This window comes from Ornithodoros turicata, chromosome 3 (assembly GCF_037126465.1).
Source record: "Ornithodoros turicata isolate Travis chromosome 3, ASM3712646v1, whole genome shotgun sequence".
NCBI lineage: Eukaryota > Metazoa > Arthropoda > Arachnida > Ixodida > Argasidae > Ornithodoros > Ornithodoros turicata.
Window position 1 is genome coordinate 68,346,403 of NC_088203.1, and position 27,844 is coordinate 68,374,246.

The 27,844-nt window shown below is 44.5% G+C and overlaps 2 protein-coding genes across 3 annotated transcripts in view; one reads left to right on the forward strand and one right to left on the reverse strand.

Moving 5' to 3' along the window:
• LOC135388575 (uncharacterized) overlaps positions 1–16,238 on the reverse strand; it is a 225,831-nt gene extending 209,593 nt beyond the window's left edge. The window contains exons 1-4 of one of the 2 annotated variants that reach the window (XR_010421468.1): positions 16,057–16,238; positions 14,860–14,985; positions 14,726–14,774; positions 14,142–14,644 (exon numbers count right to left, since the gene is read on the reverse strand). Coding sequence is in view for 1 of the 2 variants with exons in the window: in XM_064618195.1 (XP_064474265.1) it covers positions 16,057–16,144 (88 nt within the window). In the remaining variant the exon portion in view is untranslated. Of the gene's footprint in view, positions 1–14,141; positions 14,645–14,725; positions 14,775–14,859; positions 14,986–16,056 lie in introns of those variants that run through there. The other variant, XM_064618195.1, reaches the window with a different exon arrangement.
• A 9,780-nt stretch (positions 16,239–26,018) lies between these two features.
• On the forward strand, positions 26,019–26,741 carry LOC135389601 (uncharacterized). The gene has a single exon (XM_064619636.1). It carries the CDS (start codon positions 26,019–26,021, stop codon positions 26,739–26,741), a length of 723 nt encoding a protein of 240 aa, XP_064475706.1.
• The last annotated feature ends 1,103 nt before the right edge of the window (positions 26,742–27,844 follow it).

The following is a 27,844-nucleotide window of genomic DNA, read 5'->3' on the forward strand; positions in this document are numbered from 1 at the left end:
TTGAAGCCATTATTCCCTCGTGCAGTGGTGGGCAGTATCGCAGATACATGTATCTTCGATACATTTTGTGTATCGGTATTAGGTATCGCGTGCCAAAAATGAGAGTATCGGAGTATCGGTATCGAAAATACATTTTTAGTGTATCGTGTATTTTAACGATACTCGATACAAAAAAAAAAAAACGCAAATATTGAGGCTGTTGTGAGACTTAGGCTCGGTGGCGCTCGCAAAGGCGGTAGTGCAAGCCAGGCCGCAGCGGCGTAGACATGTCGGCCATAAATTCGTTCGAAGCTTCTGCTTACGTCCGCGCGCGCGCTCCATCGTCAAGGTCGCCCGGAGAGGAGGCCCTGGGCCCTGCCCTGGGACGCGCTCGTGGGCGCGCGCGGCTTCTAGTTGGTTCCAGAAGAATCTCTTCCGTCTCTTTCTACGGCGGGCGCGCCGAAAACGCCCTACACAGGACGAACCTCACGGCTTCTGGAACTGCGCTGCCCGATATCCCCCTCCTCAGTGCGCAAGAGCACGTCCACCTGACTTGAAGTGTGGATTCCGCGTCTGCCATGCGGAAAGAATAACCGCCGGCTTAGCTTGAGCACTGCAACCCGTTCTACAGCTCACAATTCACAACGGCCAACTAAGAAAATCAAGTCAGAGGCAAAGTCAGAGGCTACCGGGTAAGTACTGCAGTACCAAACAATAAAAGCAGCAGAAAAAAAGTTTCAGGTTTATTCGTATCTATAGTCAAGTGCTCACAGACCCGTACGCACGAAGAACGTTGTCTTAAAGAATTGTTTTTTGCTAGGCTGCTTATTGATGCGATCGTTTCAACGTACCCATGGCTTCAGTCTAAAGTTCTAACAAGATTAGCTGCTTAGACAGTGCAGCTTCATTAAATCCGTGCGGTCGGATACGTTCAAGCCCTGTCAGAAAAAGTGCGCTATAAAAATACACTAAACGCTCTAGAAATAACGAATAAATGTTTTTACTTCCCTAATCATATTACCCGCTTTATTATATTGTTATTTCAGTGATGTAAACTTCGCTAATCATAACACCAGCTGTACTGTATTCGGGATTTCAGTTATGTATCGAAGTATCGACGATACAGTACCGAGTATCTGTATCGAAAATCAATTTCGGTTCTGTATCTTGTATCGGTATCGGAAATACAATTTTTGAGGGTATCGAGTATCGTCATCGAAGATACTTTTTTGAAGTATCTTGCCCAGCCCTGCCCTCGTGCAACCAAGTTTCCGTAGTGACACAAATTTGGCGATCATGCAACAATTCCAATAGGTTAAAAAGCGTTAAAACCCGGGCTGTTTGGTGGTGCATTCCAAAATGGCACTTCCGAAGGCAAAGTGACGAATTTGATCAAATTTGGGGCTTAATATCATGTGATATCAAAATGATATAAAAAATGTCCGAAATATGTATATGTGAAATGAAAATCACGGAGTTGTACCTTTTTCCGCTGTTGCACCCCGAGAAGTCGCGTTTGACAAAAACGCACTCGTCAGGGCATATACAGCCTAACCATGCGGCTTAACCATGAAACCGTAGAGGCACGACTTATTTCATTGTACTGCGATGAAACGCCGCAAGCAGTTCGTATAGCTGTGCGCATTCAATAGCTGTTAAAAGTGGTCGCCGCCGAGAAAGCGTAAAAGAATCTCTTTTCCACACCTCTCCTGAATATACTAAAACAATATCTGAAACGGTGCAGTAACCTATATGTATAACACACACCTGTATCTGTACTGTCACTGTGCGCATTAGGCCAGGACACGATGCTTGTTGTTCATCACTCTCAATTTCTGTAATGGGAAAATCAAACCGTGCCTTTTTGTGGCAGCTCTACACGAACCCTTTCCCTTGGTACGCTTTGAGATGGGGCACATTTCGTTACGCAGTAGTTTGACAGCTCGTGTTGCTTTCGTCATCCACGAAGACGCTCTACCAAAATTATGTTCGAAAGAGGCAATATGCCTCATGATTTTTTATTTGGGATATGCACCTTTGCCTCAGCTGCTAATGCAAGATCGCCCATCACAGTACACATCGATACTAACTCACGTAATTGATACGCAGCATAATTTTTTTGTGTGTAAAAAGCCGTGCGACAGTCTAAACTTTCTATTTGTGTACTTCACCAGTCGTGCAAATGACGTTCGCACATTACCGTTGCTGCTTATGTTTGCCATATACATTTTGAAGGAAATTCGATTTGTCTTCTGCAAGCGTATTTGTTGCACTTCGCCACGACCCACAGCACGTGGGTATAAGACAGCTATAAGCACGCGCACACTTCGCTTTTATTTTTTTATTATTTTTTCGGTGGGTTCCATCCATTTTTCTCATGCGCTGTACACCTGAGCGCGCTCAGATGCTGTTCACATGCCGTATCACGTGACGGAGAGGGCGCTGGAAACGACTGTGCAAGCAGCCCGTGGTAGCCACCTGTCGGCGGGCCTTCGTCCCAACACGGCTTCATCCTTCACTCAGCATTCCATTTCAGTCTAGGTTACCATACACGAATACGTCGGCCATCTTGGTTATGTCGAGAACAGTTTAAAAACGCTATTTAGCACTGTTTTCACGATCTAAGACTTTTTCAGCTGATTTTTCCATTTCCAGCCCACGTTTGAGTATTCGTATTCTCCATGTCGCCAATCGCTCTAAAAACGCTATTTAGCACTGTTTTCACGATCTAAGGCGTTTTCAGCTTGATTTTTCCATTTCCGGCGCATTTTGAATATTCGTATTCTCCACGTCGCCAATCGCTCTAAAAACGCTATTTATCACTGTTTTCACGATCTAAGACGCTTTCAGCTGACTTTTCCATTTCGGGCGCATTTTGAATATTCGTATTCTCCACGTCGCCAATCGCTCTAAAAACGCTATTTAGCACTGTTTTCATGATCTAAGACGTTTTCAGCTGATTTTTCATTTCCAGCCCATGTTTTTTGTGAGCACGTACAATTTGTATCAAGTCGCGTCTGCGTAAACCCCTTCACAGCACTTCCCCATTGTAGAGACTGACGTTTCGACAGCCGTCTTAGCAAGAAAATTCCGACAGCGTTTTATTCCTGCAGGAAAAAAAATTGCTATGTATTTGAGAAACCGCATACTGCTATGGGACAAGTTTTACGTACGATTTATCAATGTGCAACAGCGTCGACGATGGTATGTAGCGACGAGAGACGTAAAACGGAATACAAATCATATTTTCACTTTTTGTGGGATTCTGTGCATTTTCCACAAGATTTCTTTGAATCACACGCCCACGCTGCGTTGTGTGGCACGCTACAAACTACTGCATTTTATGTCTAAACTACTGCATTTTATGTCTAACATCTGGATATTGTTTGTAATGAGCGCCGTCGCACAAAAACATGCACACGAAAGCTCCAGTAGCCATGTGGTTGCACACTATGCAGACGCAAAAGAAGTACCAGAGCACATATTGCCACTTAGAAATGGTGTTTTTAGAAATGTGGTGTCTGAAGAGTTAGGGCATAGCATAGATCGTAGAAATCAGGTGCACCTTATCCTTCTGTAGAGTGCTCTTTCAATTCACAGCTCAGCCCATGGGGTGTAAAAGTGTTAGAGGCAATTATGTGACTTGTCGTCCTGGGTGACATCACTGGCCAGCCTCGGAATTAATTCCGTGCTCAGGAATTATTGTACAAATCACTTTGTATGTAGGACATGATAAGCAATATGTAAGCTGCAACCTTGTCTGCAGCATTCTCGATGGCCTATTACCTTTACAGTTAGAGACACGTTACCAAACCATTTAAAAAGGGCACTCTTACAGGGGCCGTGTAACTTGAGTTTTTAATTTATAAAAATATAAGTATACAATATGTAATATGAAATTTATATAAAATAAAAAATAACATTTATAAAAGGAATTTATAAAAAATAAATAAAAAGGCTTCATGGAAGCAATCCGTTAGCATACCCATTGCACATGAAGCACAATTATATATGCTTGGACATCATCTAATTAAATCTCCTGAACCATATGTGTGGCTGCATACGAATTTTTTTTATGCGCATGCTCTACCTTCCTATTCCTACATGTGCACACGAATAACAGTGAATATATGTGAAGTGGCAAAAAGCAACGCTAAAATGTACCATTATTGTGCCCCTTTAACTTTTCCACATTTATTTCTGGTCAACAGGGAATATCTCACTAGAAAAGAAGACATTTGTGCATTGTTTGGCAAGCAAATAAATATATTTATTTACATTTTCCATCAATCAACAATGTTGTGACCTGGTGCAAATATTAATGTCAACAAGGAAAGTACTTACAAATTATTCCTATGTGCTCAAATGCAGATATGACAATTCTGTGTTTGTACCTCAGCACAGTACAGTTTCAAAATTAACAAACTGCACAGCATCAGAAATCTCTCAAGTATCTCAAGAAAGTATCTCAAGAGGGGAATCACATAAAGCTCCAATAATAGACTGTGCAAACAAAGCTCCAAAAAACAAAGTACTTCAAGAAAAATCTGAATAATCGGTTGCCGTTGTGATATGTGCTACTATGCACAGTTCATGAATGGAACATGTTACCTCATTGCATTGCCTCCATGTGAGCACTAGAACAGGCAGCTTTTTAGGTCGCCCTTTTCGTTTTTTTTTCTATTGTCTGTTTGTTTTCTGTTTCTGCAATAGCAAGCATGGCCATAGTGAAACACAAGCAGCCAAGGACAAGATGAGACATCTGCAATGCGGCTGCTAGCTCTAAACTGGTATATTTATTAGCAGACTCTGGAATACACATATATATGCTGCTAAGGAAATGACAATTTAACCAATAGAATAACAGACAAGAAAAAAGGGTTATATATCTTCCCCTCTCCTCATTCGATTTCACAGGCAGCCCTAGTATCCTTCTGAGTGTGTCCGTGCGTTCCCTTTGAGATAACGTATCTCAGACAGAAGCAAATCCAACAGCGGACTGCTTACACATGCAACTGTCTTGGATTTCTCTAACCACTTGTTATTTAACCGGTTACTTGAGCTGTGTGTTCTGGAAATTTAGGCACCATCCAGAGTCCCTGCAATGTGTTGCCATGTTTCTCGAGGGCATCAAAAGTCTGTCCTTGGCTGCCTGTGTTTCACTATGGCTCTCAGATACAAACTACCCCATTTCAACACAGTAGAAAACACAGATTTGTAAATTGCATCTGTTGATTGCACTGTACATACCCCCCCATATAAAGGATCATAGTGGATACTACATCTCGTGCGATAATGTCAGGAACACAAAAAAGCTAGATTTGAAACCACTCTTACGTCGTAGTAGTAGTATTTGTGTGAAGCTACGCAATTCCTGTCCTGCAAATAATTTAAACCATATGTTTCATCTGCCAGCGTGATGATCCCCTGAAAAGCAATTCACACTTGGCGGGAACTACCGGTTCTGAAACCTATCCCTGACATGTGTAGCCATCAGGGAGGAAACCCAAGGGCTGCGGTGGAAAAGACAAACACACATGGGCTATGTTCTCACTGTGTATCAGCTGCTCTGGCTACTAAGAACAACATGTTCCAAATTAATATAACATAGCTTGACATGATACGCCGGCGAAAGCTAAGCACCGAATTGCCATAACATGACAGTTCCCTTCCTGCATTCATGCGCTACCATTCAACCCACATAAACAGTGTACTGAATTTTTTATAGCATTACACGTCGTTTGACAGAACTTGAACAAGATTATATAGCACACGATAAAAGTAGAGTGAACATAATGTGCAGAAAAAATGGCTAGGAAGCAAGCGAGCTGGTGAAGATGATGCAAATGTAAAACCCCCGAGACTAGGGAACACAAAGGGACGTGTTTGTGTCTGTCCCTTCGTGTTCCCTAGTCTTGGGGTTTTACATCACGCATAATGTGCAGCTTTCCATTCACGCTTAATGGCCGTAGCAGTAATGCATGAAGGCCACTGCTAAGTTGTGTTGAGCAACACCACTTTATGTTTGCCATGTCTAAATGAAACGTACCTGACCTGATCCAAATTAACCGTTCTGAGTCTGGAACACACAAAGAGAAAAACGCAACACACGCCACAACATTAACAGATAGGCAAATGAGCTGTGGCGAGCTTCACCTTGGGACAAAGTCAACAAGTAATTCACCAAAAGTCAATGAGCGCCTGAAACGTAACATCTCTGACTGGTAGCAGGACGGTCCACGTTCAATTCCTGGTGCCAGCACTGACTGGCTTTTTCATGAAATATTTGTTGAAGTTTCGATCTGCTTGAGAACCATTCGTCAACCATTGTATCCTCAGGAGGTGATGAGGGTTTGTCATCCCAAAGAGACTTCCTTTCTCGCATGTGTCCTTATGGATGCTCATCACTGCAGAAAAAAAGAAAAAGAAAAAGCATTTAATGACAAGAAATGGATAGTCGTATTTACTGTATAATGATTGTGCACAACAGAAAGAAGACTTTCGCACAGAAGGCTGTACTTCTTGAGGTCTACCATCAAATTACAAAATTCCAGAATATATGACATATTGTAACGTAGAGAATAAGTAGAGTTATTACGTTGTCGAGTTGAGTTGAGGGGAGTTGTACCCCCTATTTATTTTATTATATATGATTGTATAATTATTTTTATGTCTGTACCAACCCTCGCTCTCTACATTACAACATGTTTTATATATTCTGGGATTTTGTAACTTCACGTTAGACATTAACAAGAGCAGCCTTGTGCACGAAAGTCTCGTCTCATTAAAATTTAGATGCTCTCAACAGTCTTCTTTCTGTTGTGAATCTCTATCTCAGCATACCTGCACATTGCTGTTCTACGTACTGTGACTTTGCAGTAAGAGTATGGACTATGGGTAAAAAGACTACACAGCACTGCTCAGGTATTTTTGCCTATCGAACAGTATGTATGTATGCAGTATGCACACAGTATTTGTGCACCGGACCCACTAAAAATGTAGTGAATGTGGCATTGCCCACGGTAATGCACCAAGTTGAACACAATTATTGTAGAATCCAGGTATTTTAGCTTACATGTCAAGCCAGTACCTAGTCTGATCTAGTGTGAAGTTGTGACAAATAAATTGTTTCCATTTTTCTTAGCTCTCAGAACACAGACAGTGAATTAATAAGAGTAGACAATGTTAACATGAATTCTGGGCTATTCTTCAATTAAAGATTCACAGATAGTAAAGGCACCTTCCTCAATGGACGTTGATGACACCGAAAATTCTAAAACGTTATCAGAGGCGACATCAGCTTCGGTGTGTCAAAGGATTGTATGTCCAACAGTAATCCAGCTAACAGTAACAAAAATGTGCAAAAGACAAATTCACTGAACTAATGTAATGTACCTTCTATATCAGACCGTGAAGCTTGTAACACCCCATCCACAGGAACCAGTGTCCAGACAGCAAAAGTGCTTGAACTGGGAGATAGCAGCTAATCGGAATGGCGACCTTTGTTTTCCACCCTGAAAGCACAGGTTGTAACTTTGAGGGCAGATTTAAAAGTGGTGTCAAGATGTCTGCATGAAAAGTTGAACATAGGTGAATACTCAAATTATAACATCACATTGTCATACCTGTTGGTGGAGGTAGACTGCAACTAACGTGTCAGCAATTTCTTCATGCACCAGATGCGAGCCAGATCATGCTTCATTTCCGCCTTCAGCGTGCACCTGTGATAATTCAGAAGTTAGATTATCAATACTATTGTGTTGTTAATCGTGGTTATATCAGAGTAAGCGCAGTAGGACAGCTGCACAATCGATTCATTAAGCTTGCTATTTTTTATATCTGAACCTCGACTTACCTTTTTTGCTCTCGTTTTTTGCCTTGATCTTCTCAAAATGTTGTGCGTCGGGCACGTCAGATTTTCATCAGACGATTTCGTGCCGAGATTCCAAATTGATTCTGGAGTTGCGCGTAACCTATGATAACATTCGTGGACGAAATCCTTGCAGTGGAAATTAGCAGGCACCACTGTCAGCCAAGAGCTTCGCACTGCTTGGTCTTTTGGCAGTTTATAATAGGTAACACTTGAATGCTCCGATGAATTGTTGTAACAGCGTAGCACCGTCGCATCTTCTACAACTTCGCCGTGGCATATCACGTATTATATCGCTCCAGCCCATAAAAGACAAGGTCAGAACAAGGAAGTGCACTTTGCAAACGACGCCGTACCAAAAAAAAAATATCCACATGCTTTGTTTCCGGCTTAGCAACAACATAACAGCTGTTCGCTTATGTACGATGCACAGAGGACGAAACGAAAGAAGCCAAGCGGCCAAGTCAAGAGACCAGCCAAGCCAAAGGCAGATAAACCGAGAGCAGTGACGTCGGTGCGCCCGTGCGCAGGGTTTGCCGACGGTATGACCGCCGGGCGTGGGAACTAAAAAAACTGTTTTCTAAAAAGCTACGAACAGTTGGAGCAAGATATTTCGCACGCATATTCAGTGTTCGGTAATGAACACACAGTGCGAGTATCGCTCAGTTCTGCGGCACTTCAAAATCGGCACATCTGACCTTTAACGAAGCATAATGATAATACAGTTGTTCACCAAACAACGTGATGTTTAAATATTGAGCGACAACTATAACAATGAACATCGCGTGTCTGCAAAACACGCGCGCGAAGCACATGCACCGTGCCAGTTTAACTTAGTGTGTAGCACAGCCCCTCGTGCGAGCCTAGTTTTTTGTGATGTAAACGTGCCATTATTCTGCTCAGTTGCAATACGATTCACGTATACTTCGAAGGCACTGCGACACTGATGAAGGCACAGTTACGGCTAATGTACACGTCGAGAGCAAGGAGCCGCCGACGCACAATAGGTTCCAAATGTGCTACCCAACAGTGGTGGTAACAAGCTCAATCATTTCTCTACATGTCATGGCGTAAACCGGGAAAATGCCCCCTTAAATGCGGCTCCGACTTCACATGTGTGTTGCACCCCCCACTTCACACAACCAACATGGTCATCAATACCCATTGTCGCAAGAAATCTCAACAATTTTGCATATCGCCTAAAGGAACCATTTAATTTGTGAGAAAATTCGAGAACCAAAGACGTATTCAACTTGGAAGGATTCTGTCACGGATAGATCAGAACTAGCCGCGATGTCCTTTATTTTTCTTAAAGGGACCGAAAAGTGAAAAATAACCCCCATATTTTTGCCCACTGTCGTGCACAACATCGTTGTTTGATAAGACACAGAAAGCATTACTTCTCAATTCCGCATATTTTTTACGTATAAATATTTTGAAGATTGCCGGAACATGGACGGTGCTGCCAGCGAACGGCGAAAAAGAGCAACTCGGGTTTCGGGTCAGGGCTCCCAGGGATTGGTCAACCCTTACCACGTGAGAGTTGATTTTGTAGAGAACAAAGTTCATGCACATTATCTTACAGCTAAACGACATTTTAAAAATGACGCTCACTTCCATAGCTTTTACGTTAATAAAGCATTCAGCTACTTCGCCGCTACGAGCTACGATCCGCCGCGCCATCTGCAAGGCCATCTGTGTTATCGCGTTTATTGTTTACGTCGTGGGTGGTCATGTTGGTCGCCCGAAGCACAAAGTATAAGTGAATGACATGTTCGTGGCTGTTCTGTCAATTATTCCAGAGACCTACATATACCTGGTGTAGTTTTGGTGCTGGGGGATGCAAAAATCATGTTCGTTCACCATCGGCGGCGGGCGTTTTCTACCACAAGATTCAACAGGAGAGTGCGAGAAAACGAATGTGGTTCGAAACAATCGGTTATTAGATGTAGCAGTCGTGTCGTGTGTGCTGAGCTCATTTTGCTGCCGATGACTACGAATATGCCGTAGAAGGCGAATTGCGAAGACGTAACGATTGCACTGATGCTCAGTACCCAGTGATTTTGGTTCACCGAGGTGAAGAGTTCAACACAACGTCTAAGGTACGTACAGGCGTCACACATGTATAAATTATAATGTAGCGATGACGTATTCCATTTAACTTATGTTATCCTACTTGTCCCATACTCAACATTGTCAACATCAACAAATTTAATTTTAGGGGCCTTCCAGTGTTGAAGTGGCGCAAGACTGCTTCGTGTGTGTGTGATCCAGGCACTCAAGTTGACATGACAGAAATAGCTGAAAGCAGGTATGCAAAGTAAACAGATGGAAGCACTAGATTTGTTGCAGACTTTGTGACGTTTTTGGAGTCTTTGGACAGGTGCAGAACATTAGTATGACGTCAACAATAGAAGAAACCGATGAGAACTACTAGCTTGTTTGAAGGGTACAAGAATACTTCCTGTTGAGGTGTAGTTATGACTTCATGACTAAGGAACGCTAATTAATTTTCTAGAGAAGCATCCTCTACACTTGAATGCCCTATGAAACAGCGAACGTTCATTGTCTTTGAAGCCCCACTACTGGAATTGTTCAATGTGTGTCAGAGCTGTAGTGAGCCATGCAAGGTTATCACATCATATCGGTTCTAAATTTGCAGAGTTCCCCTATCTCAGACGCAACTGTCATTTCTCTTTATTGCTCTTCCGATCCTACCTTCTCAGAGATTAGTGTGGTTCACCATACACTGCATGGGCACTGCCTTGCTTTACTCATGCTTTCGGTTTCTTGTTCTGTTGAATAAATCTTCACTTGAGTTTGCAGCCATCACGCTGTCTACTGTGTTTGGCCCTCATCTATATTGATGTGCTATAACGGTAGAGCACATCAACATGCCAACAACCCACCAACAACTACCAAACAACCTTGAGTAGTCCTACTTTTGGATGGAAACTACACGATGTGGTAACATCCACACATATAAAGTTTTAGTCGACGGAGATTTGCTGTTTTTGTACAACCTTCATTGTACATTTCTTTTGTCTCTGAAGAAAAGTTCTCTGAAACATGCCTGAAGAAAAGTTCTCATCTTCATCAAGATTATAGTTCCTGTAATCTTTTCACCAACAGAGAATACAAAAGTGAACAAATGGTAAAATATAACCGCTTGTTAAATTCAAAAGCAAAAGACAAAACTGTTTATACGTCTCTTGTTTATTTTGTTGCGGGTTTTACAACTCTATCAAGTATGTCAAAACATCAGAGGGCAGGAAGTCCTACTCTGTTTCCTAAGTCCCTGGACAATAAATAAGAAAGATATAGTTTGAGTTGTGACAAAACGTTGCTTCTGCTCTTATATTATATTTCAATCAAATGTTACGATGCATTTGTAGTGTACACTGAAGCCAGTTTCAATTTGCAGGGCTGTCAAAAGTACTTTACAAAAGTACATCTCAATTACAGTAACAGAGAACTTATGCAATAAATTATTTAGCCATTTTGGAGTACTATGCACACCAATGGTGCATGGTTAACTTTGAACCCAGATCAAGGGTTAATAATATTTGAAGTCAGCCCTCAAGTCCTTCTTTACAAATGTTAGTTGGTGACGTGATAATGAATCAGTCACAAGTACTCCGTTTAGCAAAACAGAGTTAATTAATTGTTAAATCCCGATCTTTGTTCAAATATTAATTGACATTTGGAAACATGGTCACTAAGAAGTGTACTAAAAGGTTATGAACACAGTTCAGCTGAATGACACTGATGAAAATTATCTTACTCACTCCTCACGTATACAATTGAGACATGAGTATAACCTAGAAATACATCTACGCCCACAGATTACTTAACCCTCCAGGAACAAACTAGTAATTATAATATGCTGTGACAGCAAAGAAAAAGGAATGAGAAAAACTTGCAGCGAGCACGAAATGAAAATATGCTGACATCAACATTTCTACAAGTCTGCTAGCTGATGGGAAAGCATCCCTAATTGCATGCATGACGCAGATCGAGAACCAGTGGAGTACTTTCTATTGTATTTTCTCGGAGCACCCCATATCCTTCTTGTGAGTGGAAGACCTCCTCCAACCAGGTGGTATAACGGAATTTCCTGCAGAAATAAGGGTTTTTCGTCCAGTTTGCTGTTCAAGTAGCGCGTAAAGACCACACGGCGCTGCCGTGTATATTGCCATGCTCTTCGGTTTCTCGGATGTATGTAAGACACTTGCAGTACTTCGGTGTCAAGGCACAGTATTTCGAAATATTCGTTAGTTCTGATACAATTGTCTGTCTGCCTTCCACACGCATTCTCTACCTCTCAGCAGCAAAAACCGTAGTATCCATCCGTAGTATCCGTCCGTTTGCATTTCACACATGAACACCTGCGACGAAAAAACAGCGCTTGTTTCGGCTTACACAAGTGCTTCTCCCTGATACATGGAAATTTCACAAATCAGTCCATGTTCACGGCACGGTGAGCTACTGCTGAAGACGAGTGTGACTCCGACTAATCTCTGGACGAGGAATCTTCTGCTGCAAAGAACACACTTTCCACAACCCTAACGCATGAACAACAGTTCTGTGTGAGCGACAGTTCTCGAATGCGGAATTCCAGCGCACTCATGTTCAAGAGGCTCGACATTCTCGACGGAGAAAGTGGTCACAAATGCCCACTGCCATTTTCGTTTTCGCCGGATTAGCGCCCGGAAGTGCGCGTGTTACATGCGTCCTCGACAGATGGCGCGGGGTCATGCAATTGTTGACAGACTGCTTGGACCCATCCTGGCAGCCCTTATGGACCAATATTGGTGAGCTGCTTGATACAACGTGAAAAGTACTAGGTAAATACGTCGACTTTCGCTTACCAGTGCGAAGGCCAGTTACACAGCGGTAAAAAACAGCGCAATGTTTTCCTCCTCGCAGTGCTGCGAACCGCTATAAAACGGAGCCTGTCGAAGTTGAAAGGCGACCCGATGAACTTTTCGAGTGCTATTTTGAGCTTGAGGATATGCACTAAAGAAAGGACACGACACACATGAATGCGTTCTGGGTCTTGTGTGGGTTCAGTTCAAGGTGGACTGAGACTTTTCCTTCTTTAAATACAATGGAAGATGCAGGAAGCACGAAAGTACATGTTTTTCAAAGTATTCACTGTGCACATATAGAGGGTGCACATCTGCTATCGCTGTGGCAACTCTTTGATGCCTTTGGCTTTCTATGTTTTTTTTTTTTTTGCCTATTTGCATCTTTGCTTCTCTCTTTTCATTTTCTTCTGTTCTGACTCCTCAAGTTCTTGGCTTTGCTACAATGGATATGAACAGGCTAGCAGGAAGCCGTTTGGAATATTTAGGTCAGAAGACGGAGAAAAGGGGACATGGTGGCAGTTCCTCCCTTCAAGCTCACCTATTTACAATCCTATCCTGCCACGGCACATTTCAATAGGTCAGAAAATATTCCGTATGTGCCAGTCGCATTTTTGCACTTTCCTGACTATGTATGTTTGAACCAAAACAAGTCCCCACACAGTTCAGTCCCTGTTCCTCAGCCCTCCATTCTCCGTCTGTGTGCATGTCCTCTTCTCTGTCGATTAGGTGTGGTAGTGCATATGATGCCCTGCTTGCCCGTCACTCATTAAAAAAGTTGTGTGGTGCAACACAAGGCGATTACCGTGTTGGTGTTCTCAAGGGATGCTTTAAAAGGCCTTCTCTATACTCTCCACCTGTTTCCAGGAATGCTGAAGGCATTTTCAACAACTCTTCTAGCATGACTCAGCCTGTAGTTAAAGACCTTCTTCGGGTAGTCGAATCTATCTACACGTGGATAAGGTTGCAGGATATATTTCTTTAGGGGGAAGGCCTCATCTCCCACTAAAATAAACGGCAAAGGTTGTTGCCCGTGCTTCAGGGGCTCCAGTGGAGGCAAGTTCATCATCTCGTTTTCGAAACGTGTGCCCATCTCACTTCTAGAAAAGACGCCTTCGTCTCTCTCGCTGCCAGGTTTCCCTATGTCCACGCACAGAAAACGATAGTGTGCATCGCATATGGCCATTAGCAACTGCAGGTTCAAACAAAAGCTTAGTGAAGGCAGGCATCAGCACTTGGAAAAACTAGCAAATGCTAAAGCCACTGACGAAGTTATAGAACTTCAGGCAATAGAACATCATACAAGATTCCTGCACCGAACCTACCGTATAGTAATTTCTTGTTCACGTTATGAGACTGGAAACCTCAGAGAATGTCGCAGCCACACACACACACAAAAGAAAAGCAGAAGCATGTTCCAAAGCTGATGTTTCGAAAGCATATTTTACTGTGTTTCGCATTTTTTGTTGTACATTTCACAGATGTTTTGTGCATATTAATGCATTGTGTACCCATATGTGGAAATCCTGAGGCTACAGAAATCAAGTGATAAGTTGATAAATAAATTTAAAACTATGGAGAAATTCAGAGAAATCAAACAGGATGAACACACAACTTTTTGTGTTCCTAGTCGTGGGGTTTTTCAGTATGGATCTGTATTACCAGCTCACTTGCTTCTTAACTATCATTTCCACTGTTTAACTATATCATAGATACTAGTCAGGATATCCTTCTCACGGTGCTGAAGGATCCTTTGTAGTTGTAATGCATGGAGCCACTGTTTGGAGGGCACACGTACTTCCAACGTCCAAGTAACTTCCAACTTCACAACGTACTTCCAGTCGATGGCTCCAACACAGTTCTGGAAGTTCCAGATTACCCCAAAGTCGTGGGGACCTTCCTGCCATTCTTCGGGTGTAGATGGGCACTGGGCATAAATTGGTGCAAGATGGTTTCACAGTGCATTGCATGTCATTGCAATAACTGCACTGACTGTGGACCTGCCTACCCTAAATCCGAACGATATGCTTCTTTGACTGTCGCCACTCGTCAAGAACCTGCGTGATCACAACATAGGCACATATTAGACAAAATGTGGTCTCAGGTGATGTGTCGGCTATGTGAGGTCGAGTTAAGGTGTACCGTAATGTAAGTGCCAGCCGCGTTTCGGCAGGAATGGCGTTTCTCCACCGGGTGTCGTTCATTGTGATGGAGGGCCTCACAAGCTCCAACCAACTTTCAAATGCAGACGGTGTCACACGAAGAAATCTGTAAGCACACAGTGCACGTTTAGTCAGAGCTCATTACCACTCACTGGGGAGCCAGGTGGTAAATACGACAAATCCAACCATAGCAAATATGTTGTTATGCAGAGGAAATAGCTCATCACTCGTTTGTAACAGTTGCGATATAATAAAGCTCCGAAGGGAGTGGGTTAAAGCATCTTATTATTAAGAAATATTACGTACTCTCGAAAATACTGCGTGTCTCTGCCACGCAGTCTTGGGATCAGGGCGCCCCCGAAGCCATCTTCATCTCGAAAGTGGAAGATTTCACGAACCCAGAAGCGCATGGGCGCAACACGCCTCTGCCATAGCACAAGTAACAACAAAACGTTTATTTGCCAGTGCGTGACGGACACGGGATCTATGCTGCCACCGCTCAATCCGCGCGCAAACATTGCAGCATAGCCGAAAACTCCGCAATGTCACGTCCCCAGCAACTAGACGGCGCGTGACCTGGCCCAATGGGCGCTGCAGGTGAGAACACGGCAGCGGAAAACAGCGCTGCGTTTCAAGCGCTGCTTGTAAGCGCTCAGAAGCAAGTCGCTGTATGTGGGAATAGACCTTGAGTTCTGACGCGATCATGTTGCGGGAACACGGTGTTATGCTCGTGGCTGTTCGACGCTACGTCCGCTACGAAAGCGTCGCGCTACGTCCGACGCTTTAGGACAAACGACATTCCACAAACCGATCACAGGCTCTCCACGAGCAGCAGACGACGTCCCTCCCGCATGCCGGTCGGTTGCCAAGGCTACGAAGGCCCCTCCAGCTGCTCCAGGATCGGACTTGTCCGCCACAAACAGCGCTCACTGATTGGCCTTGTCCGAATTACGTTTTTTTTTTCGATTTCCAGAGAGGGAATTCCGGAAGAGTCTCAATATCCGTCGTGTACTTCTGCATGCGTTACATAAATTTGCACAAGAACCCATTCGCGTCGGACTTTCGGCGTTATTGTCAGTGATGATCGCAGAGTAAAACGGCACTATAGTTTCGGAATCGACCGCGACAAGAACCACAACCAACACAACGCACTTATACCCAGTTTGCTTATACTCACTGTGGCTGTAGAGCTGCGGTTTATATCCCATAGCAGCGGTTGAGCACAAAGAGTACAATACGATCGAAGCTCGAAGGAATACTTTCATGAGTGACGCACGACAGAAATTCTGCACGAGTCCAGTAACGATAATCCTTTATGTCGAAGGAACAGCGAGCGAAGGCATTGACGGAAGACGTGCAAGAGCTGCTCTTCTTTTACTTCCTCTTTGCTCGATGATGATAATTCTTGACCATTTCGAATCCTGCTAAGCAGACAAAAGTCCAATTTGCCCTGTGAAGACATTACAGTCAGCTAAAGTGTCGTAAAAAAATGTCAGTGAAATCTCACGTAAATTATTATTTCATCTGGTCGCATCGGTGATCTCAACGAAGCCAGAGTTCGCCATCAGCACCAGCGTAAAGCGGGTACGGAGACAAGCAACCAAAAAGCAAGCTATCTTCAACGAATGCTGCTTCGTAGATTTCTTAAGACCTCGCCACATTGGGCAAAGCCGCACGATAACGAGGACTCGATGGGATCGTGGACGCGCACTATGGACTACGTGGATTAGTGGCTACGGTGATGGCATTCCACGCCGAGACTGGGACGTGACCCGGGCTCGAATGTGGGCACCGGTTCCTCTGTCCGGGTGTTTCCCTGCGTTTTCCTCAGACGCTATAAGATAAATGTCGGCACAGATCCCTGTGAAGTCGGCTCAGGACGCACGATTCCCCCGAGCAACGTGCCGCCTGACACGCAGGCAGAGCGCTCGGAAGTAGCACGCCACCACCGCGTACTATTAATGAAGGTGGCCGACGAGCATGCTCGCAAAAGCCTGCAAGCGAGCGACACTGATAAGCTTATAGATGTATACGTGGTCCAAATACAACAACAACTTTATTCCAAGATGATGAATGGGGAGTTTCATCGCCAGGGCTGTAACCCATTGCTGGCAGTGATGGGGGAAATGAAAGAATGAGCCCTTTCAAAATAAGAATCCGATTGTTTCCAGAAAGGTCAAAACAGCTTTGAGCGCAGAGCGTTGGGCTCGATTCGGCCAGGGACCAAGCAATTTTATGAGAGAGAGAGGGGGCGAGAGTCCAGCTCGTTAAGGGATCCGTAGAGTACGGTTCGGGAAGGTTGGTAGTGTGGGCAATGAAGAAGAACGTGCTGTAGATCTTCTACAGCACCGCAGCGACAGCATTAGGGAGAGTCAACTTGTCTCAAGCGGTAACGCCACTGCACAGCAAATTTTTTTACGCCCTTCCCGGTGTGAAAAGGGTGTACTATGGGGACAAACCCGCATTACACTTATACTCTTATACTTATACTCCACTAAGCGCCAGTGTGGTGTAAAAGGGGTGTAATGTGCCAATACACCGCTATCACACTTATGTTACGCACCATGCTAAATTTTTGAACACTCATATCAGTGCAAAAGGGGTGTATGCCGCACATTGCTCAAAACTCGTGTGGTTTTCTTTTTAATCGGGCTATGTTCGTAATATATACAGGGTGTTTGCTCTAAAATGTCCAAAATTTTATTTAAAGCGAGCGATAAAGGAGAAACGTGCGCTACTTTTCAGCTACTTGACTAAGAAGCAGGTGCTACTAATGAAGCAGTACCTGTTTCTTACTTAAGTAGCAGAAAAGTACCACATGCTTTTCTTTTATCGCTCACTTTAAATATAATTTCTGGACACGTTAGAGCAAACTCCCTGTATATAGATAACTTAGTACAGATGAACGCGAAAAAGGCATAGACTACAAGTAATGAAGAGACTTGGGAAGCCGTATAAGGATTAAAAAAATATTGCTACTTTTATTACATTAAACAAATTAGATGGAAATTACTAGAAATACATTTACAGTCGTGTTGCCAACTGCAGGAAGCTATAGTTACAGTTAGGGGTCGACGTTTCGGCAGTCAGCGCTGCCTTCAACAAGCGTAAACTTGAAAACTAACAGAGGCTTCACCCCAGGCTGAAACGTTAACTGGTGCGGGCGACCACGAAATTAAAATACATATATGTATGTAAGTAAAAAGCTAACCTAACTATTGTGGGCGATTGTGAAATTAATATACGAAAAGAAAATTATTATTAAGATATATATAATAATTATTATTAAGAGGTCAAAGAGGTCTCAGGGTGCAACAGGGGAGCAAGATACGGGGTTCAAACCCCGTGATCTTACTTTCACATATACATATTACAAAATCAGCTTAGGACATCCTTAATATTCTGATATCCAATGATATTAAACCCCCACTGTGATGAAATTGGCCACTTGGCCACTTCGAGTGCCGGTTTGGAAGCGATTTTGTCAAACGTGACCTCTCAGGGTGCAACAGGGGAGCAAGATACGGGGTTCAAATACCGTTATCTTACTTTCACATATACATATTACAAAATCAGCTTAGGACATCTTTAATATTATTGTTATATCCAATGATATTAAGCCCCGAATGTGATGAAATTGGCCATTTGGCCACTTCGAGTGCCGGTTTGGAAGCGATTTTGTCAAACGTGAGCTCTTAGGGTGCAACAGGGGAACAAGGTACGGGGTTCAAATACCGTTATCTTACTTTCACATATACATATTACAAAATCAGCTTAGGACATCTTTAATATTATTGTTATATCCAATGATATTAAGCCCCGAAGGTGATGAAATTGGCCATTTGGCCATTTCGAGTGCCGTTTTGGAAGCGATTTTGTCAAGCGCGACCTCTCAGGGTGCAACAGGGGAACAAGGTACGGGATTCAAACCCCGTTATCTTAATTTCACATATACATACTACAAAATTAGGTTGGGACAACTTGAGCATTATTGTTATATGAAATGATATTAGGCCACGAAGGTGATGAAATTGGCCATTTGGCTGTTTCAAGTGCCGGTTTGGAAGCGATTTTGTCAGCGTGACCTCTCAGCCTGCAACAGGGGAACAAGGTACGGGGTGCAAACCCCGTGATCTTACTTTCACATATACATATTACAAAATCAGCTTAGGACATCTTTAATATTATTGTATAGCCCCGAAGGTGATGAAATTGGCCATTTGGCCACTTCGAGTGCCGGTTTGGAAGCGATTTTGTCAAACGTGAGCTCTTAGGGTGCAACAGGGGAACAAGGTACGGGGTTCAAATACCGTTATCTTACTTTCACATATACATATTACAAAATCAGCTTAGGACATCTTTAATATTATTGTTATATACAACTATATTAATCGGCGAAGGTGACGAAATTGGCCACTTGGCCATTTAGAATGCCGTTTTGAAAGCGATTTTGTCAAACGTGACCTCTCAGGGTGCAACAGGGGATCAAGATACGGGGTTCAAACCCCGTGATCTTGCTTTCACATATACATATTACAAAATCAGCTTAGGACATCCTTAACATTATTGTTATATCCAATGATATTAAGCGCTGAAGTTGACGACATTCGCCATTTGGTCACTTCGAGTGCCGTTTTGGAAGCGATTTTGTCAAACGTTACCTCTTAGGGTGCAACAGGGGAACAAAGTACGGGGTTCAAATACCGTTATCTTACTTTCACCTACACATACTACAAAATCAGCTAGGACATCTTTAATATTATTGTTATATTCAATTCGCCATTTGGCCATTTCGAGTGCCATTTTGGAAGCGATTTTGTAAAACGCGACCTCTCAGGGTGCAAAAAGGAAAAATGGTACGGGGCTCAAACTCCGAAATCTCTATTTCATGTATACATTCTGTAAAACCAGCTGAAGACATTTTTTATATTTTGATAGCATTTTCTTTCTTTTTCTTTTTTTGCCTTCGCGGGTGTCGTTTTGGAAGCAGTTTTTTTCAAACGCGACTTCTGCATGTACAGTGGAAACAGGTACGCCCTTTCACCAGGATTAAAGGGGCTTCGCACGTTTTAAAGGGCTGCGGTAAGCTCTGTTACAATCCCAGTACAAGCAGCTATGCTATCCTTTTGTCACCATGATACAAATCATTTGAGCCATTGTAAATGGCCCTGCTGCCGCCTTTTCCAAATTTTGTGGTTGTTTCCGTTGCAATCACAGGAGAGGGGCATAACATAAGCTGTGGCGTCTTTATATGTGTGTAAATTGTCTGCCACCATGATTAAAGTGGTGTCTGTCCGTCTGAAAGGGCTCTGCTGCAGCATTTTATAGAGTTTGCGGCCGCATCCGTTATAATTCCAGTAGTATGGCAATACCATAAGCCGTTGCGAATACGTATTTGACTTTGGAGCTATGATACAAGGGGTATCGACCGTTTTAAAGGGCTCTGCTGCTACATTTTTGTATTTTGCAGTAGCCTCTGTTACAATCCCAGTAGAAGGGCATAGCACAAGCCATTGATGACATGTCACTGGCAGCATGATACGAAGGGTCTCGCCCGTTTTGAAGGGGTATGCTGCATTCTTTTCCGATATTTGCGGTCGCCTGTGTTATGATCTCGGTAGAATGGCATAGTATAAATTGTTGATAATAAGTCTTTGGCAGCATGACACAAGGGGTTTTGCTCGTTTAAGAGGGCTCTGCTGCCACGTTTTCCGAATTTAGCGATCGGCTGTGTTATCAGTCCAGCAGAATAGCATTCCACAAGCCACTGATAACACTATTTCTTTCGCTCCATGGGAGTGTCGCCCGGTTTAAAAAGCCTTGCTGCCGCCGTATCCGAATTTTGCGGTCCCCTCTTGCGCAATCCCGGTAGAAAGGCATAGCATAAGCCGTCATGAATATGCCTTTGGTACCATGATACAAGGGGTTTTGTACGTTTTAAAGGACTCTGCTGCTGCCTTTTCCGAATTTTGTGGTGGCTTCTGTTGCAATCCCTGTAGAAGAGCATCATAAGCCGTTGATAATATCTGTTTGGAACCATGATTAAAGAGGTTTCGCCCATTCTAAAGGGCTCTGCTGCGGTCTTTTACGGATTTTGCGGTCGCCTCCGTTACAATCCCAGTGGGAAGGGCAATAGCATAAGCCATCTCGAATATGTTTTTCGCACGATGATACAAATGGCTTTGCCTGTTTTAAAGGGCTCTGCCGGCGCCTTTTAGAAATTTTGCGGTCACCACTGTGAAAATCCCAGTACAAGGGCCTAGTATAAGTCGCTGATAATGGCTTCGCTATGCAGAATACACCAGTGACTCTTTGTGGTGTATTCCTTGGATGCCCCTTCCAACATCGGGGTTGCTGAAAGGTTACTTTTTACTTTTATCAAAGAAGTTGGCAAGTGATGCAATGTTTCAGAAGGAGACTGTAGGTCATTTCTTGCAGGTAGACGGTGTAAGCGAATCATGGACTTCTCTATGCATGCTGCACTTAGAGAAAAATTGGTTGATTACCATGAACAGTGAAAATCAAACGGCTTCGTAACGGTTATGTATTTTCATCTATGATGTCTTTTCCTCAGACTTTAGCACCAGTGCTCGTAGGTGTCTGCTGCCGTGTAAATGTTTGGACTGCCGGCGATTTGCCGGGCAAGTTCACTTTTGTGCCCCGTATCTTGGCATTTTTTTTCCTTACGATATCGTCGCGAATCTCTAATGCTGAATTCAAACGGCAGGTATCAGCTTTTAGTCCGTTGCGCAACTCGTATCAGCACCGAAGAGCAACGACAATTTCTTCTTTGTCATTGTTGTTGCGCTGGCACTATCATCAATGCGCATAGAAGCCAAGATGCGGTATACCCGGCGTGATAAGATGTCTGTGTCATTTCGAGTGGAGCGAATCATAAGGGGGTATCCCTTTATGGATACATACCTATGGGTGTATGGATTGTTGGGCAAGCTGTATCAGGAAATCTCATGAATTACAGGGGGTGGTTTGGAAAAATTCAGGGGGTAGGGGTAATGGTAATAATTAATTAATAATTGGGTGTTTACGTCGCGAGACAACTGAGATCATGAGCGACGCTACAGCGGTCGGTCTGTGGATTCCTGTTGCCCACCTGAGGGTTCTTCAACGTGCGATGAAAGCTCATCACACGGCACCCCGTGTTTAACGTCCCTCGCGGAAGACAGCGTGTCTAAGCAACTTGTACCCTGCCGCCAAGTTGTTGGCGTCCTCGGCCGGGTGGTGGGGGCATAGCTGGGCGTCCTCACTCATGAGGACCCTCATGAAGACGCCTCACCCCCACCTAACGACGATGAGGTGATGGTGAGCGATGCCAGACCACGCTGAATGTTCCTCACGGGGACAGTCGTGAGGCATTGTCCCTCATAAGGCCCACCGTGAGGGCCCTCATGAGGCCAGTCGTCGTGAGGCAATCAATACGTGAGGGTACAACGTATTACGTGAGGAGCCTCACGGATGAGGTTATGGGTTCGGGCTTCTCTTTGCTGATGCAAAACGCTAACGTTGAACCTCACTGTGGCAGTGCCAACTGTTACCACACTTATCCAAGCACAGCACGAAACCCTATAAACAGTTTAATGCCGTGCAGTACCATTAGTACCAACTACAGGCGCGTAGTTCACGCCGACGCCTCATGTCAGCATAACAGAAAGTTCTTTTGAGGCTCATGTACCTCCTAGTGACTTGAAGACACGTCAGGCCATGAGGGTATTCACGGGGCGAGGGTTCGTAAATATGTGGCGTCGTGAGGCCATGAGGGCCCTCATGAGGTGAGGGCACGTGAGGATGAGGACTCGTGAGGCCATGTGGGTCATCATTAGGCGAAAGTACGCGAGGCACTGTGAGGACATGAGGGCCCTCATGAGGTGAGGGCACGCGAGGATGAGGACCCTCATGAGGTGAAGATACATAAGGCCATAAGGGTTGTGAATAGCCTCATGTGGTGAAGGCATGTGAGGATGAGGATGGTGAGGCCTCTTGGGATCCTCATGTCCTGGGGTGAGGTTGGTGCGGGCAAAATTTAAAATGGAATGTGAGGGTGAGGGCGACTGATGTTTAGTTACTGGTGAGGAAAATTTGGTGAAGATGAGTGAGGCCAATAAAGTCTGTGCTTCGTGAGGTGAGGATGAGTGAGGCCGCAGAGAGATGCCCACCTATGGGTGGGGTAATGAAACCCCTCGAAAGGACCACAATTATAGCAAAGTACCTTAGCGTAAACAGCTGAGCGGTATAGTTATTCGGCATTCGCATATACAATTCGTCAATGAAAAACTTCACTCGACACACCGACCGAAAAAAATGAGCGTCTTATCCAAATGAGACACTGAAAATTTGAAAGGCGTTTCAAGTTCTTCGTACATAGTTCTTCACGAACGATTATTCCAACGTTCAGGACCACTGAATTTGTCGGTTTACACACTGTATTGTTGATTTGCTTGCATTTTCAACGTGAAAAAGAAAAAATCTGGGAAAGAGAAATAATTAAAATTTTTCACACAATGACCCTCGTACATAACTACCCCATCTCTATTTACCCCCCTTTTTTCTCTGCGCCTCTCTGTGCTCCGTATAGTTTTTCGCGCATGGTATCCGGAGAGGCTGCGGCTATGTTGCAAGCCGATAAACTTAGTGTAATAATTAAGATGATGCCATTCCCTGCACTTGTCTCCACTATTACTTCTCTATTATCGTATAACTTACAGTGTAACTTATGTTCAGACCAGATCGCTATAATTACTTGTTGAGGTTCATGAGTCACAAGGACTGCTCGAATGTGAATGTATTTCCCAACGTCGACAGGAGCAGCACTACATCGATCAAGGGTAAAAACAATGCCTGAAAATCTGGTTTCATTCCGAATTCTTCATTATTGTGGGGGGGGGGGGGGGGGGGGGGCTTGCTACTTTGAGAGATTGCATTTGCCACCGATTCAAATGCTTGGGAAACAGCGAGCAGAGCGGGATTTACTTCTAGAATGTATCATGTCATAGTAAACACGTGGCTACCAGCGCGTTGTTCACTGTACGAGACAGGATCCTGCCACGCAGCGGAAAAGCGGGGAGCTTGCTTTCGCCCGTTTGACGGCCGTGCCTTAGGGCACATTTATGCTGCAGCATCGCTGCTCGCTGCTCGCTGCAGCTTCAAGCACATCGCTGCTCGCATAACCGCTAGGGTGCGTTTACCCTGCAGATTGCTCAAGATGCTGCTCGCTTTCGCTATATCAGTCGCCTAGCAGCGTTCACTGTGGAAGTATGATTTCTTCATCTGACAGCGACAGTTCGGACTCTCTTGCGGTCAAGTTATGGTTCGCGTCAAGGAGGAAAGCCAGAGGATATGGAGTTCACCCTTTGAATCAAGAACGCCCTAAAGAAGGCTATTTTCACACGTATTTTCAGCGCTTGAAGACCTATCCCGAAAGGTTCTCTGAACACGTCAGGATGTCACTGTCCACATTCGAGTACATACTGAACATGATGACACCTGAAGTGGAAATGCAGCTGAATATCCCTCCAAACGTCGTGAACCCTATATCTGTCGAGGAGCGGCTCGTAGTTACATTAAGGTAGGTTGCTTCATGCATTTTAGTTTATATGAATTTATGCTACTGTTTATTGTACTGCTTATTTGCGTTTACTGACGGCAATTGTGTTCATTAAAGCTTGAAAGGAATACATACTGAGCGACAGGAAAAGTCATAATCTGAAGCAGTACGTTGGAGAGTAGGTGGATATATCCCGTGGCTTGTAAATGTTCGCATCGTAGATACCATTGACTTTTTATTCGTTTCCTCGTATCTTTAACGGAATTTAGATAGCTGCTGCATGACGTCTACAGCTTTTTTTTTTTTTTTTTTGCGGTGAAGACAACATATGCCTAAGGATCTGGCAGACCTTTCATTCCTGTAGTAAATGTATATCCTTTCCTCCCGCGTACCCTTTGCGACCAACAACGGAACCAGAAGACAAGAGCAGAATTACAAACAGCAGACGAGCTTTTACTGCGAACAAAATAGAGACGGCATAGCTACGGCATTACTCTTGGCTCTGCCACGTTCTGGGTTGCGACAGTTGAGTGCAACTGCCGTCGAAGAAGGCAATCCCTTGTGACGGCGCTGGCCCACTGTTTGATGGGGATTGGCGGGAGACCACAGTTGCCGAGCGGGGACTGGAGTACACAGGTGTTACTGGCGGAGTTGAATATTCTCCCCTACCAAAGTACGACGATGGGTGATAAGGATCACTGAACCCGTGGCCCTCAGGAACCGTTCTCCCTCCGTCTGTATGGTACGTGCCTGTTGGTCCGTAACCAGATCCGTATGCCCGTTCCATCACAAGTCGTTGAACGTCAATTCTGAATATCATCTTATTTACGGGTGTCATACATCTCACGTGAGGAAGAAGGGATGTGAAAAACGCAACATCTTCATCCTGTCTCGCAGCCGACTGGGACTCCTTTTCTTTACGTAATCGTAACTTTTCTTTTTCAATTCCGACGAGCTCGCTACCAATTAAATCAGTGGGCCGCGTCCTCTTCCTGTGGCCAAGTGAGCTTGTCGGCATCTGTGGAATGGGAGTCGAATGGATCGGTGGGCATGCAGTCGATGTCGGTTGAGACTGAGGGAGCACCGGGGTGCTGCAGCTTGAGGTTGGTGTTAGCGGGCGGGAGCTCGCATCAGCCTCTTGGTCACTGTCGAGGTTTTCATCACGCGCTTCAGTATCCCCTTGCGCTGGATCGGTGAAGCTAAGGTTTCCACTTTTTCCCCTTGGCTCAAAAATGTCACGCAAGAAAAGTAGAGACCGAAAGTACTGCCACTGTACAGCGTCCTCGGGGGCTGGGTCTCCCGATGACGGCTTTGGCAGAGATTGGTACTTGTCCTTGAACTGCTGGCGCAACGTCTTCCATTTGCCTTTAGCTTCGGCTATTGCTGAAAAAATGACAGAAAGGAACGTTTTTGGTGTGACTCTGAGTAGCTTTCTACCAGTTCTTTTCCTTTTCAGGTTTTTAGCAACCGGAAACTCCTATGCAAGTCTGGCAGCAGAATTTCGACTCGGGCATACAACAGTTTCGGATATCGTCAAACAGATGTTACCACTGCTGTGGAAAGTCTTATAGCCACTGCATATGAAGCCACCAACCGCGGAAGGCTTCAGAGAAATTGCTCACAACTTTTACCGGAAGTGGGGATTCCCAAATTGTGCCGGAGCCATAGACGGCAAACACATCCGGATACTATCTCCAAAATGGTCCGGAACTATGTTTTTCAACTACAAGAGCTATTTCTCGATAGTCCTGCAAGCCGTCAGCGACGCAGAGTACAGATTCATTTTCATTGAGGTCGGATCTTACGGGAAGGAAAGCGATGGAGGCATTTTTAGGACCTCAGCGTTGTACGACAGGATTACAAAGGGTACACTTGGCATCCCCGAAGACAGAGGCCTCCCGGATAGCAACGTAGCGGCACCCTTTGTATTCATCGGTGACGAAGCCTACCCATTGCTCAAGCATCTGATGAAGCCGCACGCAAGAAGAACCCTTGACCCAGCAAAAGAGAAGTTCAACGTAGCCCTTTCTAGAGCAAGGAAGACCATTGAATGTGCTTTTGGCATTGCCGCTGGAAAGTGGAGAATACTACGAAAGTCAATTGAGACGAATGTGGGCATAGCGGAGTGGGCAGTTAAGGCAGCCTGTGTCCTGCATAACGTCGTTATTGACAAGGAAAACGTGGATCTTCACCATGCCGGGGACGTACTTTCCAGGGCCCCAACGGGAGGAAGGAATCATGGTGCTTCTGCCGAAGCCGTTGAAGTGCGCAATCACTTCAAGAACTTTTTTAACGATCTGTGAAGCCTGACCCGTGACGAACTGAACGAAAAATTCTGTTGTGAGACAATGTGACCTCATTCCTGTGCCCCTTTTTTTGACATGCTTCTTGGTATTATTAAAATACGTACTTCTTCCACATTTCTCCGCAACCTCAGTCCAAAGCTTATCGAGCTTGAACCTGTTGTGATGGTCAGCATGGCGTTGGTTCCAAATAGCTGTTCGTTCAAACACAGCCGATATTAGCACATCTTTCATATTTTCGCCCATAGCGGTGCCACGCGAAGGGTCAATTGTTATCGGTGACAGATAAACATAGAAAGCGGTGAAAACTGGGGAAGAATGGAAACGAGGAAAAGTGGGAAGGAGGAAACCGACTTCATCACAACCAATCGCAGGTCGGATTTCAAGACGCCAGTCATCAATGATACCAGGAAGACAAACATGTTTACATTCCTAGGTGCAGCGAGCAGAGCGGCAAGCAGCGGCGAGGATAAGCGAGCAGCCAGGCTGCAGGGTAAATGCACCAACAGAAAGCTCTGTGTTTGACCTGTCATCGCCAGAAGTCAGGTAGTCCCCGGGCATGTTCAAACATGTTTGGCAGCATTGTTGTGGCGATGATCATGGCGTGCATCTTTGGCAAGCAGCGATGCTGCAGCATGAACGCGCCCACAGAGATACATGTGTTTGTTTCGTCATCGCCAAACAGCGATGTGCCATGTGCCAGCAGCGATGCTGCAGCATAAATGCACCCTTAGATTGCGTGTCGTGTTTGCTACGAGCATTCAGTTCGTGCTGTTTGGACACACATGACACGGAATGATTTTTTTTTTTGTAGAATCCATGATGTACTTGCTGAGCAGGAGGCTGACATGTGCACAGTGGGTGCACGATCGTCCGCGGAAGACTATGTATTTCCTAGTTTGCCGAGAGACCCCCAAGAAGCCGCCGCAGCTTACAGACAGGGGCACACAGACACTTTGCCCAGAGAACAAGGCTTGTAGCACACCTTTACAAGGATATCTGCACATATGATGGGTATGTTTTCCACAATTTCTGTGGGACGTGGGGAACCTACAAACTATGCAGGATTCTCGTTCTTAAATTAGTGTTGCAGGAAGCAGGCT